At 39.2% G+C, this 15,055-nt stretch overlaps 1 protein-coding gene across 4 annotated transcripts in view; it reads right to left on the reverse strand.

The window, feature by feature from the left end:
* Positions 1-418: 418 nt before the first annotated feature.
* The window catches only part of SIM1 (SIM bHLH transcription factor 1), a 64,984-nt gene continuing 50,347 nt past the window's right edge, over positions 419-15,055 (reverse strand). For 2 of the 4 annotated variants that reach the window (XM_084623643.1, XM_084623644.1), the window contains 2 exons: positions 14,277-14,682; positions 419-7,127 (listed from right to left, as the gene is read on the reverse strand). In XM_084623643.1, coding sequence (XP_084479769.1) covers positions 6,397-7,127; positions 14,277-14,682 — 1,137 coding nt within the window. In that variant the 3' untranslated portion in view covers positions 419-6,396. The remainder of the gene's footprint in view (positions 7,128-14,276; positions 14,683-15,055) is intronic. The other 2 variants (XM_084623645.1, XM_084623646.1) reach the window with 1 other exon arrangement.

Here is a 15,055-nt window from a genome sequence, read left to right on the forward strand (position 1 = left end):
GATACGTCTCAGCCTCACCATATCCTAGCATCCAGTGGTCCTTGGTTTTGGTATTTTAAGTGGATTATAAACTGCAAATTATAAATGAAGAATAAATGTAACTATGCTTCATTTAGATTCAATGAATTTCAAAGGCACGTGCCAACAGTGCTATGTACCATTTCAATAAACTTTGTTCAAATATAAAGCCAATGGAATCCAATTAAGTAATTTCTCCTGTACATCCTTTAAATTCTTAGGTATTCATAAGCTGATTAAAATTCGTTCTTGAAAATGTTTCCATGTAAAGGATTGTCCTTTGCTTAAAAACTCATGAAACCAGACAAAAACTGCATATTGGTAACTATATTTTAAACCAAAAAAATCTTCACATAATAAATACATCTTATGCACATTAACTTCAAATTTACTTCAGAAAGCTATTTACAATATAAATAATTATAAATGGGAACACTTTGCAAGATATTGTTAACATAGCTAAATTGTGTTTCCTACATTACATTCCAAAGGAAAACTTCAAATTACAGATGTTATGCTACAATGTCACTAGAACCTATACATTGCAAGGCATGGCATTTGAAATGTTGGCAATCTTTGTCTTTTTTCATAAATATAATCCATTGGGTTTGGAGAGCTGGGGTTTGTTTGGGTTTTTTAAATATGCTGGTCAAAACAAATATGAACATGTCATTATTTCTGAAGTGCCTTTTTCTAGTTTTATGTGCTGAAATACTTACCATAGGGGAAAAAATTACAGTGCTTTAAAAGAACTTTTCCCCATTGACTTTGTTTATTTAGAAATGGGACTGCTGTACTGTTTTATGTGTTAATGAGATTATTTTGTGTGTTTCCAAACTTCCTACTTTTTTAGAGTCTAAGAGCAAAATCACATGCAGTCAAAATTTCAATAAATAAAAATGTTAAAAAATTGAATTTTAAACCCTAGAATCCTATGTTTACCATTTGAAAGGAGAGGTTAAGTAGTGGATACAACCAGCCAAAAAACCTTTGTTTCTTCCTATAATGCCTATATGTTTGATCTTTCCTTTCAAGTATAGTCTCATGGCAGGAGCCATAAATTAACCTTCTTTCAGAAAGGGGTGCATTCTTACCAGTTGGAGCCAAGATTTATCCACACAACCATTGTGTGAATGCACTGAACACCATAGTTAAATTTCCTCGCATGTAATTTTTCACTGTCAGACACTCCAAGGATGCTTTTGGGGAAAGGGAGCTGCACTGTCACTCATCATTCTGCAGAAAATTCTACTTAATTTTCCTTGTTCAAAATAATAATTCCCTTTGGAGCATTGAGCAGTAAAAATATTTTGCTAACCCATGAGCTCCGGGTGCCTTATTCACAACAAACTGAATGATGTATATGGTACCAGAGTAATAGTACAGCACTGTTGGGGTTATTTTTAAGAGCAGACACTCAGATTACTTAATAGCCATTTTTAATAAAACAATATATAAAATAGATGTTCTAGTTACCTGAATAGCACAGTCTGGATTACTTTGGGGCTAACCAGCTTGCAGATATGTGTGGAAATAAATTCCTCAACCCTGTTCTTACCGAAGTCAATAGCAAAACTTCCATTTCCTTCAATAGGAACAGGACACAACCCTATGCTGCTATGTGTACATTTAAGAGAATTCCATGGATAAACCTGAATTGAAATACTTTTGCTACCAGACAATAACCATAACTGCCTCCAAAATACCCACAACTGGGTCTGATCCTAGAATTGTTTGGTGAACAGGAACCCCAATTGAAGCCAAAGGGAACTTTCACGTGGAAGGTCTGAAGCCACATTCTGAGAGCCAGGAGTTAGTTGGACTTTGGCGCTACAATTAAAAGTTGGTGTTTCTGCAGCAGACAGTCAGCTTTTCCAGTGCATCCATGCCTTTGGCAGAAATACCACACAAGGCCATTTCCTGAACATTTTGGGGGCTTCTCAATACCTTTCGGATAAATGGTGGTTCAGGTAATCCTGAAAATTATTGAATAAGTGCTTCATGCCAGGAGAGATACAACTGAACTTCAGATAAGAGGAGGGCTTTGTGGAGTAAATAGTGTTGGATAAATAGGATTTTAAATGTACTACACTGAGTGGTAATACTTGTGGGAACATCATCAAAAAAATAAGTTAGCTACTCCCCAGAAGTAGCCAACCGCAAAATGTCCTTGGGCTTTGGCACCCGCCAATGTTCACCGCTGCCCACATTTTTCTAAACGTATTCAAAGCATGTATAGAAAAAACAATTTGCATTAGTAGTACATGCCATTTGGGGGGCATTTCCCTTTGCAGTTTTCATAGTTACATCTTCCAGGTGCACAAAAAAACTAGAGCCAAATCACAAGGAGCCAGATTCTGCTAGACTAGCACCTTACTCCACAAATATATCCATTGAAATCAATAGGACTGCTTGAGGAGTAAGGTTTCTTACTCTAAGTTAAGAATTTGTATAAGCTTGTGGCCTTAAACTTGTACACTATGCCCACTGTGTGCAACTGTATATAAATGAGAGACAGTTCCATTCTTTTCTTAACATCAAATAAAGACAGAGAAGGCCTAATCCACAGCCCACTGAATTCAATGAAAAGACTCCCATTGGATTCAACAAGCTTTTGATAAGGGTCATAAGCAGTTTGCAGTTTTATTAGCATATTCACTTGGTGTTATGTTTGTTGACATAATGCTATTATGATATAAAATGCTAGCATACTACAGTGCAATCAGTATAGCATTAGATGCACTTGTGGAACTGAAATATACCCTAAAATGTCTCAGATATAAAGTGATACCAATGACCTAATATGATACATTTGAAAAATATCAAAGCAAGTACTGTATCTTGTATTTTCAAATTTTCCAAAATTGCTCATCTATTTTTTTTAAACATACATTCCTTGAAGGATGTTGAGGATTTTTACATTTTATCACTGAGGTGAAGGGGGAGTTGAACTAAATATGAAGTTCATTAAAGTATGTCATACAATAAGCACTGATGTCATGAACAAGTGTAAGCTTTGTGCCCTACAGGAAAGTACATGTTATACCACTTGCAGTAATGAATGCTACAGTTAAGGTTGCAAACTGACTTTCATTTAGTATCAAGCAGGATATAGTGTGCTGCAGGTCCCTATGCTTACATAATAATTATACTTACAATTAATTTGTAATACTTTTTCAAAATCACATTAAAAGCTCCTTGCCAGCTTTGAAGTAAAGAGAAAATTGTTCCCTCCAAGCTGGCCCTTTAAGGGAGCAGAATGGCCAACCAGATAGCCCGTAACAGGCAAGTGCCTCCAGTCAATGACAATGATACACTAAGGAGGAGCAATAGTTGCTTCCATCTTGCATGGGGAATGAGCAAGTGTTCGTCTTACTTGTCTTACAACATGGCTGCAGGTGAAGGGCACCAGATCACTGTATTGATATTTTAAATATTATATTTATTACATTGCACCTTCCTGCATTTGCCATTTTAGTGAAATGAAACTATGGAAAATCTCAGCATAGGAGAAATTTAGTTTAACAATAGTTGTTTGGAAACTTTTATTCTATATGGGATCACAGTAAATAGTAACAGAGAATCTTTATTGCATAGCTTACTTGCTTTTTTTAAAATGAAGAATATATATAAACAAACTGTTAGAAGTACAGTCATTTATGAAGGTGCCTTTCATACTGTAATCTAGTATAATATTCATATTTACTTAGAGTCACCTTTGTAATGTACTGCAGTATGCCAAGGGACATATGATAGCATGTATTTCTATTCTGTTTTACTCAGCAAGTCACACTTTAATACTGTACAATGAGTCTCCAAATAAAAAGTTAATACTATTCATAGGTGTAAACTAAATAAAGATGTACCCAGAACTAGACTTATCAAAAATACCCTCTCATTCCTAACTTTTTAGGAATATATAAAATCGTTGGGCTGAACGAAATCCATTTTGGTCCATCCACCCCTTTCAGTTAGCAGTTGTTAGCATTTTCCCCAACAGCATTAAATATTTGCCTTGTTTTTTATCTTTTTTAAAAATTATTTATACTAGCTGCTTCTGTTTATGACCTTTATAGTTCATTCAACTTATTAGGTTTCATTTAATATAATTCTCTCCAAATTTGTTTTGTTCTCATTTTTCCTTGGCTAACATTTAATGCCCTTTGGCTCTTATATCTGCTACTAATTCAAATAACCTTATACTGTTATCTCACCTCTCTTCAATGCAGAACTTTGCTCAGATCAGTGACATTCCCTCTAAATCTTTCCTTTTCCAAAGATAACCCAGTTTATTTAAATACTTATTAGATCTCTTTCATTCTCTTTATCTTTCCGCTTTGTGTTCTGCTCTACCTTTTCTATTATGAGCTTTAGATAATAAAGGCCAAATTGTAACATCTTTCTCTTCTGGAAGAGCACAGTATCTTTCACTATGAATGATCACACTGAAGTCAAATGGGATTTCTTGTGATGTAAGAGTATCACAATCTGCCTCAAAGTGATCAGAACTGTATACATCAGTATTCCAAATTGGCTATGTGATTTTTTTTAGTTTTCAAGTAAATCTCTACTTGGTGACCCAGATTATTATTATTTTGCTACTGATTAGCCCTGCTTTGGAGATTGATACTTTTGTAATCTATCCAAACTCTCCGAGCAACCTTCTACTTGGTGGACTGTGTTTTATGACCATTGAAAGTAAACTTCCATACATCTATCTCCTTTACATTACAAATTAAGCCATTCTGCAGTGCTCATCTCATTTTTATAACATCCCCCCTCCCCCTGGCCATACTCTAGGTTGGTATAATCAGGAGGGGCCTGGTCCAGCTCCCACTGAAATCATTTGAAGAAGGATTGTGCCAATGACTGTTACTATGATCTTCCCTAGCTGCCCTTTTAAGTGCAGGTGTTATATTAGCTCATCTCCAGCCCAACAGTATCTCCCTGATCATGAAGTTTTTAAAATATATTTACTTACCTCATTTGACACATCTCTTAATCTAGGGCAGGTCCATGCAGGCCCAGATGCTGTAGTCAGTCATCAGACACTGGGGTTTCTTATTCCCCATATTCTCTCAAGACCCTGATTTTTCCTGTAGTATCTTTTCTCTCTTCCCCTGGTTACTATATGACTGTTTCTGACATCTCTTCCCTATTTTCCTTTGTGAACAAGACAAGAATGTATGCTTTTTTTCAAAATCACACCCATCACTTCAGTCAACAGGTTACCTCTTCCAACTTTGAGTCCTTACAATCTCCTTCACTTTCTCAATGAGCCCAAAGATTTTCTCTGAATTTATCACAGTCACCCTGCAGTCTTCACTTTATCTGTCTTTGTCTCTTATATGATTCCATTAATATAGTTGTGTTTTATAGTCCTTACAGCCAAATTTCCAGTAATTTTATGCAATTCCTCCTATGGTTCTAACTCACGCCTGATTAGCTCAGCCACTTGGAACTCACAGCATATTTACTGTTACATGGTATACATCACTATATGAGATTAAACTAATTCATCTTGGACCACTCTATTTCAGCTCCTTTCCCCCCTTTCCCTTCACTAATTTGCTTCCCTTTCACTTTACCAGACATCTCATGCACTCATTCAGAATGTGATCACAGTTCAAAGTATCTTCCCATTACAATCATATATTCTCAAAACCAGGCTGAGAAATCCTCCCTTTCTGATTCCTTCTTTTAAATATTGCATGAGCAAGCAGTCCAGTAGCCAGTCATAACTATGTTGCTCAATTTATGTCGTTCAAGTCCAGCAAGTGTGTAAGTATGTGTGTGGCTATTCAAGAAAGTAATAATTCTGAAGATCTCTCTCTCTCTCTTTTCCTTTTGGCTAGTCCTGGACACTTTACACCACTAAGCAACATAACATGGCTAGAGTTTAACGAATAAACAAATCAGTTAATGTACCCATTTTATGTGTATTTTGAAAAGATATATGATCCACATTTTTGCATGTAAAGAATGCATAGCTGTTTTGGTGACTAAGACCTGTGGGGCACATGCAATTCAGAGAGTCGGCCCTTGGCAGTATTTTCATCAACTGACTCCAACACAATATGCATGAATTGCTCAGCTGGCTTGCCACAATGTGCTCCCAACACAGACCTCCTCTATCTTCTTTTCTATATAATGTGGCAGCAACTTTGACTTTAGCTCCATTCACTATAACCCTGAATGCCAATTCCTTTTTTTTTTTTTTTTTTTACAGTAACTCACTCATCCCCAGTACTTTAGGTTATTCTCTCTAGTGCAGTGTGGTATATCAAATGCTGGTAACAACAAGGGCATTAAAACTTATATATCTTCCAATTATATTTCAAAGATTTTTTTAGAGCACAAAATATTTTAGAAAAAACATCAGCTTCCATTGGTTATTATAACAGATGTCCCCTTGTGTCCTTGTGCTGGATCTTGCTGCATCCTTAAGTGAGAAGTCACATCAAAGTGTGATCCATTACAGCCCAAGGAATAGTTTCTAATGGTTTCACTGTCATATAGATGCTCCAGAGCATATCCAGTTAACGTGTAAGCATGCTTGTCAAAGTACTGCCTGTGTGAGGTGTAATAATTTGGAGAAGCTGCTGGATGGTCCCCTGTGGCTTGATGAGGAGACATGTCTGAATGCAGGTAGTCTTTAGCTAGTATCAAACTAGATTTAGAAATGCGGTCGGAATTTGGGCTGCTTATCCTAGACAATGTTGTGGGGCTGTTGTCATAGTCATTTTCATGTGGGCTCATAAGCTTTCCATCTCGTTGCTGGACGTGTTCACAAGGAGAGGTGTTGGCAACTGTAGGAACACGGCAGACATCCCCTGTCAACTGTTGTGGCTGGTAGTTTGCAAAACAAATAGAGTGCTTTTTCCCTGCTCCATTAATGGAGACCAGCTGATCAGGGGTTGTTTTCTGTAACTGAAGCCTGTTTTCTTCCTCTTTAATCATTTGTTGGGTAGCTCTTATTAGCGTTTCAATTTTGCTGGGCTCATGTGGACTACTTTGATACTGCTCAGTACGGTATCGGTCTCCTGATTCACTAGCAGAACCAGGATCTGGGGAGCTAACAACACTGTCCTCATCCCAGTGTCCTCTCCCTGCAGAACAGATAAAGAAAGGGAACAAGTCATCAGTTTTGTTTTGTATGTGGATCTCAGAAAGAAGGTAAACAATCTAAAGTCCTCTTTTTAATGCAATGATGGATTGTGTTGGTCTTTCTGGTTATTGTTTGCTTTACAGTATCACCTGGAGACCCAAACTGAGATAAGTGCCCCATTGTGTATAAAAGACAGTCAGTCCCTGACACAAAAAGTAGACAAGAGTCAATGTAAGTACTATTATCTCCATTTTTCAGATGGGGAACAGAAGCAAAGGTTAAGTGGCTTCCCCGAGGTCACAAAAGAAGCGCAGAGAAGAGCCAGGAATTCAAAACAGGTCCCTGAAACCCAGTCAAGTGCTTTAACCTCAAGACCATTCTTCCTACCACATAAGTGTTGCTCTCAAAATAGGCCAACTGAGCTAATTGACCCAAATATATGTGCTTGAGCTCTTAATGCAATATTTCTTCTGCAAAGGATATAAAACATCAGTTGGGCACAAAACTGCAATTCAGACTTTCTGAGTTCCAGTCCTGGGTCTAACGCCACTAGCCTTGATTTGACCAATGTACATTTACCACCCTCACCTGTAATATGCAGGTAATGCTACTTCTTCAGAGGGGTGATCTGAGGAGAAAGTCTGCTTGATCAGATTTTGAACCTAAAGTCCTGATTTTCAATGATGGTCTGTAATTTTGGGGTGTAATTAGCACCTCCAGTGAATGACAAGTACAGCTGGCAGCACTTGGCTGTCTAAGTACCTCTTTGCATCGAGAAAATCAGAAAGTGGATTGAGGCTCATCTGAAAATCAGGCCCACAAAAGGCTATATACATTTTTATTCTTCTTCTTATTATTATTAGACTTTGCCCTTTTAACCCCTTCTGTGCTTTAAGATGTCGGTAAAGTATATTATGAATCCAGACACTGGGTTTTTGTGTGGTCTTACATACCACATTATACATGCTGCCTGGCAATAAAAAAGAGAAACAACAAAACAGTTGCCTTTGTGTTCATAGATATAGCAGTTAGCGCTGAACTTAGTTTTGTAATGCAAGAATATTTGTTGTCTCAAACCTTTAGAATAGGAAATTTAACCGTGCTTACCTGAAGTTTCCCTTTCTTCAAGTAATAAGGCCCACAGATCTGCTACAGGGAGCATTCAAGTCAGCATGCAATAGAGTGGGTGGAACCAGACCCATCCATCACTGGCAGGAGGGGAGTAGCCCTACCCCTGAAGAACCTAACAACTGAAAGAATTTCCATAGCCACGGAGGATAATACCCAACTACAGAGACAATATAATAATGGAACTGGTAAAACACCTGCTAATATGCATGTCCATTGCAGAGCCCAAGGAGGACTTCTGCAAATTACTGAATGCTATGTTTTGCCTCAGCTTATATAAACAATATTGTCTGGTTGGGAGGGCAGGATCTGTGGACCTTTATTACTCAAAGAAAGAAAATTTTCAGGTAAACACAGATAAATTTTTCTATTCTTCTTTGTATTAAGGTCCACATATCTGTAAGAATGGGATGTCATCACCAGTGTGCCTCTAGCGTGGGTGATAAAGTTAATAACTGTGGGCAAATATTATATACACTCCACTCTCAGCACATAGCTGGGATACTGTGCTGTGGAGCACTGCTGAAGGCAACATCAGTTAGCTGTATGCCCATCACCATAGTATCCAAGCACCTCACAAATATTAATTTATCCTTAATATACACTTCCGAAATAGGGAATTATTATTTATCTGTACTGCAGCAGCACCCAGAGGACCCAGTCAGGATTAGGACTCCATTATGCTGGTCACTGTACAAAGAATAAAGAGAAGATAGTCCTATCTCAAAGTTCTTAACATTAATATCCCCATTTTATAGATGGGGAACTGAAATTTAGCAAAATTACCGACCAGATTCTGAGCAGCCCCTTATCTCCCAAATGGGCCCATTGGCTTCACGTGGATGCTTATGGAGAAAGCCTTCAATGTGAGTGAAGGTATCAGAATTTGTCCCAAACGGATTATTTGTGTAAGTGTTCATCCTCAAGGGTAAGTGGCTCAAAATCTAGCCCTAAGTAACTTGCCCGAAGTCACACAAGACGTCTGAGAGTTTTTCTCTGCCCAAGACGACAGTACCTTTGCCTTTTCTGGTTCTTACTTGTTTAGAAAAGACTTGGTGGATATACTATCTGTCATGGCCAATATACGCACATTGTTCATGGAGAGAATCAGTTGCCTATGTCCATAACAAATAGTTCTGAGCTCTCATGCTGTACATCTTCTGTCAGGGCCATGTTCCCTGGATTGTCTGTGACCCCTCAAAGAAGTGCCCTATTCTTCCAGGCTGGCAGCATTGTCATAACTGTGTCTGATTTATGAAGCACTTTTCCCACTTTCACTGATGGGTGGGATAATTTGGAATATGGAAGGGACTGAAGAAAATTCTGGAGAGTTCTCAGTTTGTCTGTGGTCCACTGTAGTGTATCTATGCACAATGCTATCATGCCCAGGAGGAACATGAATGACTATACTAGAGGCACTGTAGTACAACTGACTTCCTGTATGAGTGTTTACAGTTTGTCTTGCCACTCCTCCAAGAATATCACCCTATGCTTATTTGGAATCCAGATCTTACACTGAGCATCTAGGATCACTTTAGCTCTGGATGGGACCCTGAGGAAGGGATAAATATGGTTCCCTTCTTGTTTGAGAGCTATTATTAGGACCATTAGTGTCTTTGCACACTATCCAAAAGGTAAGGACTTGTGCTGGAAGTGATGTTATCCTTTGACATAGCATGATAACTTTCTGTGGGATGGTAATGGTAGAATATGGACTTATGTACCTTTCGGCTACAAGCAACAGAAAATTATTGCTGATTATTGCTAGGATGAATTTCAGAGTCTCCATCTTGAATTTCCATTATTTTTAAATGTGTTCAAATGTTTAAAATCCAGCACTTTGCTGCTTCTGCCCAATCTCTTTATAACTCTTTTTGAACAGGATGGAGCATAGGTCTTTGCCCTCCTCGTAAGAGGAGACTGATTCTATAGCCCCTTATCTATACGGAGAAGGTGTAAATAGCTTTTTCCTCTCCCATTTCTTTCCTGGAAAGGTTGAGTTAGAGTAGAAAATGAATCGGTGTCTAGGTCTCTTATGAAATTCTAATGAGTATCTCTTCTGGAGAGGTCCAGGACATGTTTATCCAATATGAACAGTGGCCATTGTTCTGCACACTGGAAAGGATATGATATTAAGGAGGCTGGATATTGTCTGATAAACTACAACTTCCTCCAATCTGTTCTTTCTCTCTCTACTGTACTGGTTTTCCCTCTAGTTGTACAAAGAAAGGCTTTTTAATATTTGAAATGTGGCTTTTTCTCTCTTCTTTACTGCCTGCCAAAGGCTAATGTTCTTTTGTCTTCTCCAAATACTCTACTCCCCCACCCCACCCCACCCCGGGAGTTTGTCAGTTCTCCAAAATGCATTCTGAGAGAGTATTTTGAAACACATGAGAGATGTTCTCTTGCACTTGTGCTTTCTACAAGGGAAACCAGAAGCAGAACATTGTATTGTAACCTATTGTTCTTGCTGAGAAATGTAGTGCATCAAGTGATGCATCTAAAACCAATTCTGTCACCAAGAAGATTTTTCAGACAAAGGGCCCTAGACCACAAGTTTCGTTGGTCTTGAGGAGAATGAGATGCTAAAACATCGCAGGCAAAATATTTGGAGGCAGTTGAAGCCCTCAAGGTTGGCCAAACTGGCCTCATAATTTCTTCTAAGGCATGAATCAACTGTCCAGTCCACAGAACCCTTGGAAGAAAATCCCCCTTTGTGGGGATCGCTGTGTCCTTTACAAGAAAGAAAAGAGCTGAGTTCATTTGGGGGAGAAACACCACGTTTTATGTAGACAAAGGTACTTTTTAGAACCTTTTGTCTTGTTTGTTTTAACCTTTCTTGGCTTTGGAGGAGACACCCATTTCTCCTTAGTGACATCCTCCAGGGCTTCATGAAGAGGGATGTATGGTTCCAGTTTAGATCCAGATGAGAAATATTGTGTAGTCTTTTCTGAGGAGATACAAGAGGTTGATTCCAGTAGTTTGGAAGTATCTTTCCTTGACTCCTTCCATGCTCTGATCTTCTGATGCTGATCTTTGTGGAGTAGATGTGGAGTTGCCACTTGCTATTTCTCCAGCATGGCCTGCCCTGGCACAAGAGGCCTAGGTGACTCCTGCCTGGAATGAACCATTACTGAGGAGCCTGCCCACAAAAAGAGGGGAGAAGTGTAGAAGGCACATTAATTTTGCTTTCCCCTTCTTGCTTTGACCACCATTATTAGCTTGTTATGGGTGACAATGCACTGTCACCACTCAAGTACACCTCAGAAAGAGAGAAGAGAAAAATCACATTCTTACCCAAAGAAGCAGCTCTGGAAGCAAAGTTCAAATGTTTTAAGTCCAGTCAGTTCAAAGGGGGGTTGTTTGGGGAAAGACTGATGCTCTGTAGTAGTGTGGTTTGGAACTGCCTGTCTGCAACTGTGGAGGCAGAATGAAACTGGTAGATTCTTCAGAACATGGGGCATTCCCTTCCTGATAGTGACGGAGAGGTCTGGTTCTGCCCCCAAAGCTACATGCAGGCTGAAGATCCACTGTAATACATCTGTGGAGCTTCATACAATGAGGAATTGGCTCCATGTCTAGTTGGCAGCCGGTGTCAAGTGGAGTGCCCCAGGGGTCGGTCCTGGGGCCGGTTTTGCTCAATATCTTCATAAATGATCTGGAGGATGGTGTGGGTTGCACTCTCAGCAAATTTGCAGATGATTCTAAACTGGGAGGAGTGGTAGATACGCTGGAGGGCAGGGATAGGATACAGAGGGACCTAGACAAATTGGAGGATTGGGCCAAAAGAAATCTGATGAGGTTCAATAAGGGTAAGTGCAGGGTCCTGCACTTAGGACGGAAGAACCCAATGCACAGCTACAGACTAGGGACCGAATGGCTAGGCAGCAGTTCTGCGGAAAAGGACCTAGGGGTGACTGTGGACGAGAAGCTGGATATGAGTCAGCAGTGTGCCCTTGTTGCCAAGAAGGCCAATGACATTTTGGGATGTATAAGTAGGGGCATAGCGAGCAGATCGAGGGACGTGATCGTCCCCCCTATTCGACATTGGTGAGGCCTCATCTGGAGTACTGTGTGCAGTTTTGGGCCCCACACTACAAGAAGGATGTGGATAAATTGGAAAGAGTCCAGCGAAGGGCAACAAAAATGATTAGGGGTCTGGAACACATGACTTATGAGGAGAGGCTGAGGGAACTGGGATTGTTTAGTCTGCGGAAGAGAAGAATGAGGGGGGATTTGATAGCTGCTTTCAACTACCTGAGAGGTGATTCCAGAGAGGATGGTTCTAGACTATTCTCGGTGATGGAAGAGGACAGGACAAGGAGTAATGGTCTCAAGTTGCAGTGGGGGAGGTTTAGGTTGGATATTAGGAAAAACTTTTTCACTAGGAGGGTGGTGAAACACTGGAATGCGTTGCCTAGGGAGGTGGTGGAATCTCCTTCCTTAGAAGTTTTTAAGGTCAGGCTTGACAAAGCCCTGACTGGGATGATTTAATTGGGGATGGGTCCTGCTTTTGAGCAGGGGGTTGGACTAGATGACCTCCTGAGGTCCCTTCCAACCCTGATATTCTATGATTCTATGAATTATCTGAAGCATCTGGAATAAAAGTTAAACTAACAAACAAATCAAAACCAAGCTCTATTTTCAGCTTTTTTTGATTGTCTGTGGTAAAAAAGTGATAAATATATTTTTATCATATCTGTAAGAACTACACTATATCCATAAATAATATTTTACATTACACCATGAGCATGATCACCAACAATTATAACATGAGAAATTGATTTTTTATATATATATGTCTGTAGCTACTGTGAAATCAACTCACACATCTCTGTTCTCATATTAGAAAGAAAAAGCTAGCTGAACTCATGAATGTCAGCATTAGGGAGCAGAATACAAGGAAGTGCCATAGCTTATCACAAAGAGAAAGCCGCAGAACAGTACTAACCAAAGCAAATTAGAGGCCTCTATTCTTCCTTCTCTTTCTTTCAGACTGTATTTCCTTGAATCTGCTATTTCATTTTCTCTCTCCGCATAATTTTTTTCTTATTGGAATGAAACAATACCTTTTCTTTCTGAACTTATAATGCCAGATGCTAAAAGTCAATGGAGCTATGCCAATTTACAAAAGCTGAAGATTTGGCCCTATATAAAGTGCTATCATGGGTTCTTTAGGTAATACCTAGTGGTGCAATCCAGTTCTTTTTTCAATATGCACAATTACTGCAACAATGGACTGCCACAAATAGTCTATAATTATCTCTATGCTTCTCATGGCTTTTTTTTTTTCGCTAATTTGTATATGAAACATCTGCAGCACAAGGTAGGTTGTGATGGATAACCCTCAAAAAGTTTGGAAGTACAATTTGGTTTGGATAAGCACCTGGTATTCTGAGTGTTTATGTGAATTTTATCTAAACCTCTTGACTCTATCAAATCAAGATCAGGGTTTCTTTTGAAGTTTCCAATACTCCTTGCCTTTACTCTGGCTGGAATTACTTGGAAGAAACTCTTCCTTGGGTTTTTTATCCAGCATATTTACTTCTAGTCCAAGACAGGACCAGTGGAAGGGATCAAAACTTTAAAAAGTAAAAAAAAGAGGGGGAAAAAATATCTCCAATTTTTTTCAAACTTCAAAACATATTAAATTTAGGTTTGGTTCTGGATAAAAGTTTGGGTTAGTTCTTATTCTATCCAAACTTGCACAGCCTTCACTCAAGGTAATAAAATACGTATGCTAAGAGCACTTCTTCACATGTTTGCTATGATTTCACTTATTATGTGTTCCTAACTAAATTTCACATTTAAAAAAATATGGAACAAATAGAATATTTTATTATTTAGGCGAGATCATCAAAACCCAGACTTGCACCTTTACAACTCCCAGTTCATACACATGAACCCTGACTTGAGCACACACATCAGGAATCACATGTATACAAGTCAGGCATGTTCAAGTCAGTCCTTTGAAATTCTGCCTCTATACTGCAATACCATCATTTCAGCAATTATCTCTTACCATGTATTCTGTGAACTGAAGTGATGTGGGGCATGCTGTTTTCATATGCTTCTCTGCTTTCAGGGGAAGTTTTTGTCAGGGGCAATGCTGAACGAGAACCCCACCAAGTATCCCTTCCAGGCTGTGGTGTGCCCAGGAAATATCTACCAGCCTCACACCTGCCTCCTTCACAGGCCTGAGTATGGAAATGTCTATCATCGGTCAACCTGGAATGGTCAAGTGCAAAACCATAGCAGAGAGAGCTGCGGTCTGAGTACTGTCTATAGGCACAGGAGACGTCATGGTGTTGAGAGCTTGGCCTTTCAGCAGGTTCCATTAATTGTGGAGAGGCAGTATCAGTTAGTGGACTTCCACCCCATTGGCTCTCATGGTCAGATTCAGATCTTTCTGTGTGAAATCCAGAATACTGTAACACAAAAGGAAAGGCAGAAGCATAACTAAACCAGAACAAGACACCATAAGCAACTAGACTGGGGGAAAAGGTTGCTCTTCTTCTGATGGGGACACATCTCACAGTCTTTTCCTGTACAGCATTCTGTGATGAGCCCATACCCAACAAGGCAGACATTAGAAAAGTCTGAAAACATTCCCCTCTCCCCTTTAAAAAGCCCTCTTATGACTTGTAAAGTCTAGCTCACCAAATTCAACACTGATGTTCAATAGTTCAATACTTCAGCTCCCTTCTTCCATTCAAAAGCAATTTTAAAATGGATTGAAATAACCTCTCGCCCTGGACACGCGCTCATCTCCAAACCAAAATTGAACCTGTTTTGAAATTC

Source organism: Lepidochelys olivacea (genome assembly GCF_965140295.1).
Source record: "Lepidochelys olivacea isolate rLepOli2 genome assembly, chromosome: 3".
NCBI classification, from domain to species: domain Eukaryota; kingdom Metazoa; phylum Chordata; order Testudines; family Cheloniidae; genus Lepidochelys; species Lepidochelys olivacea.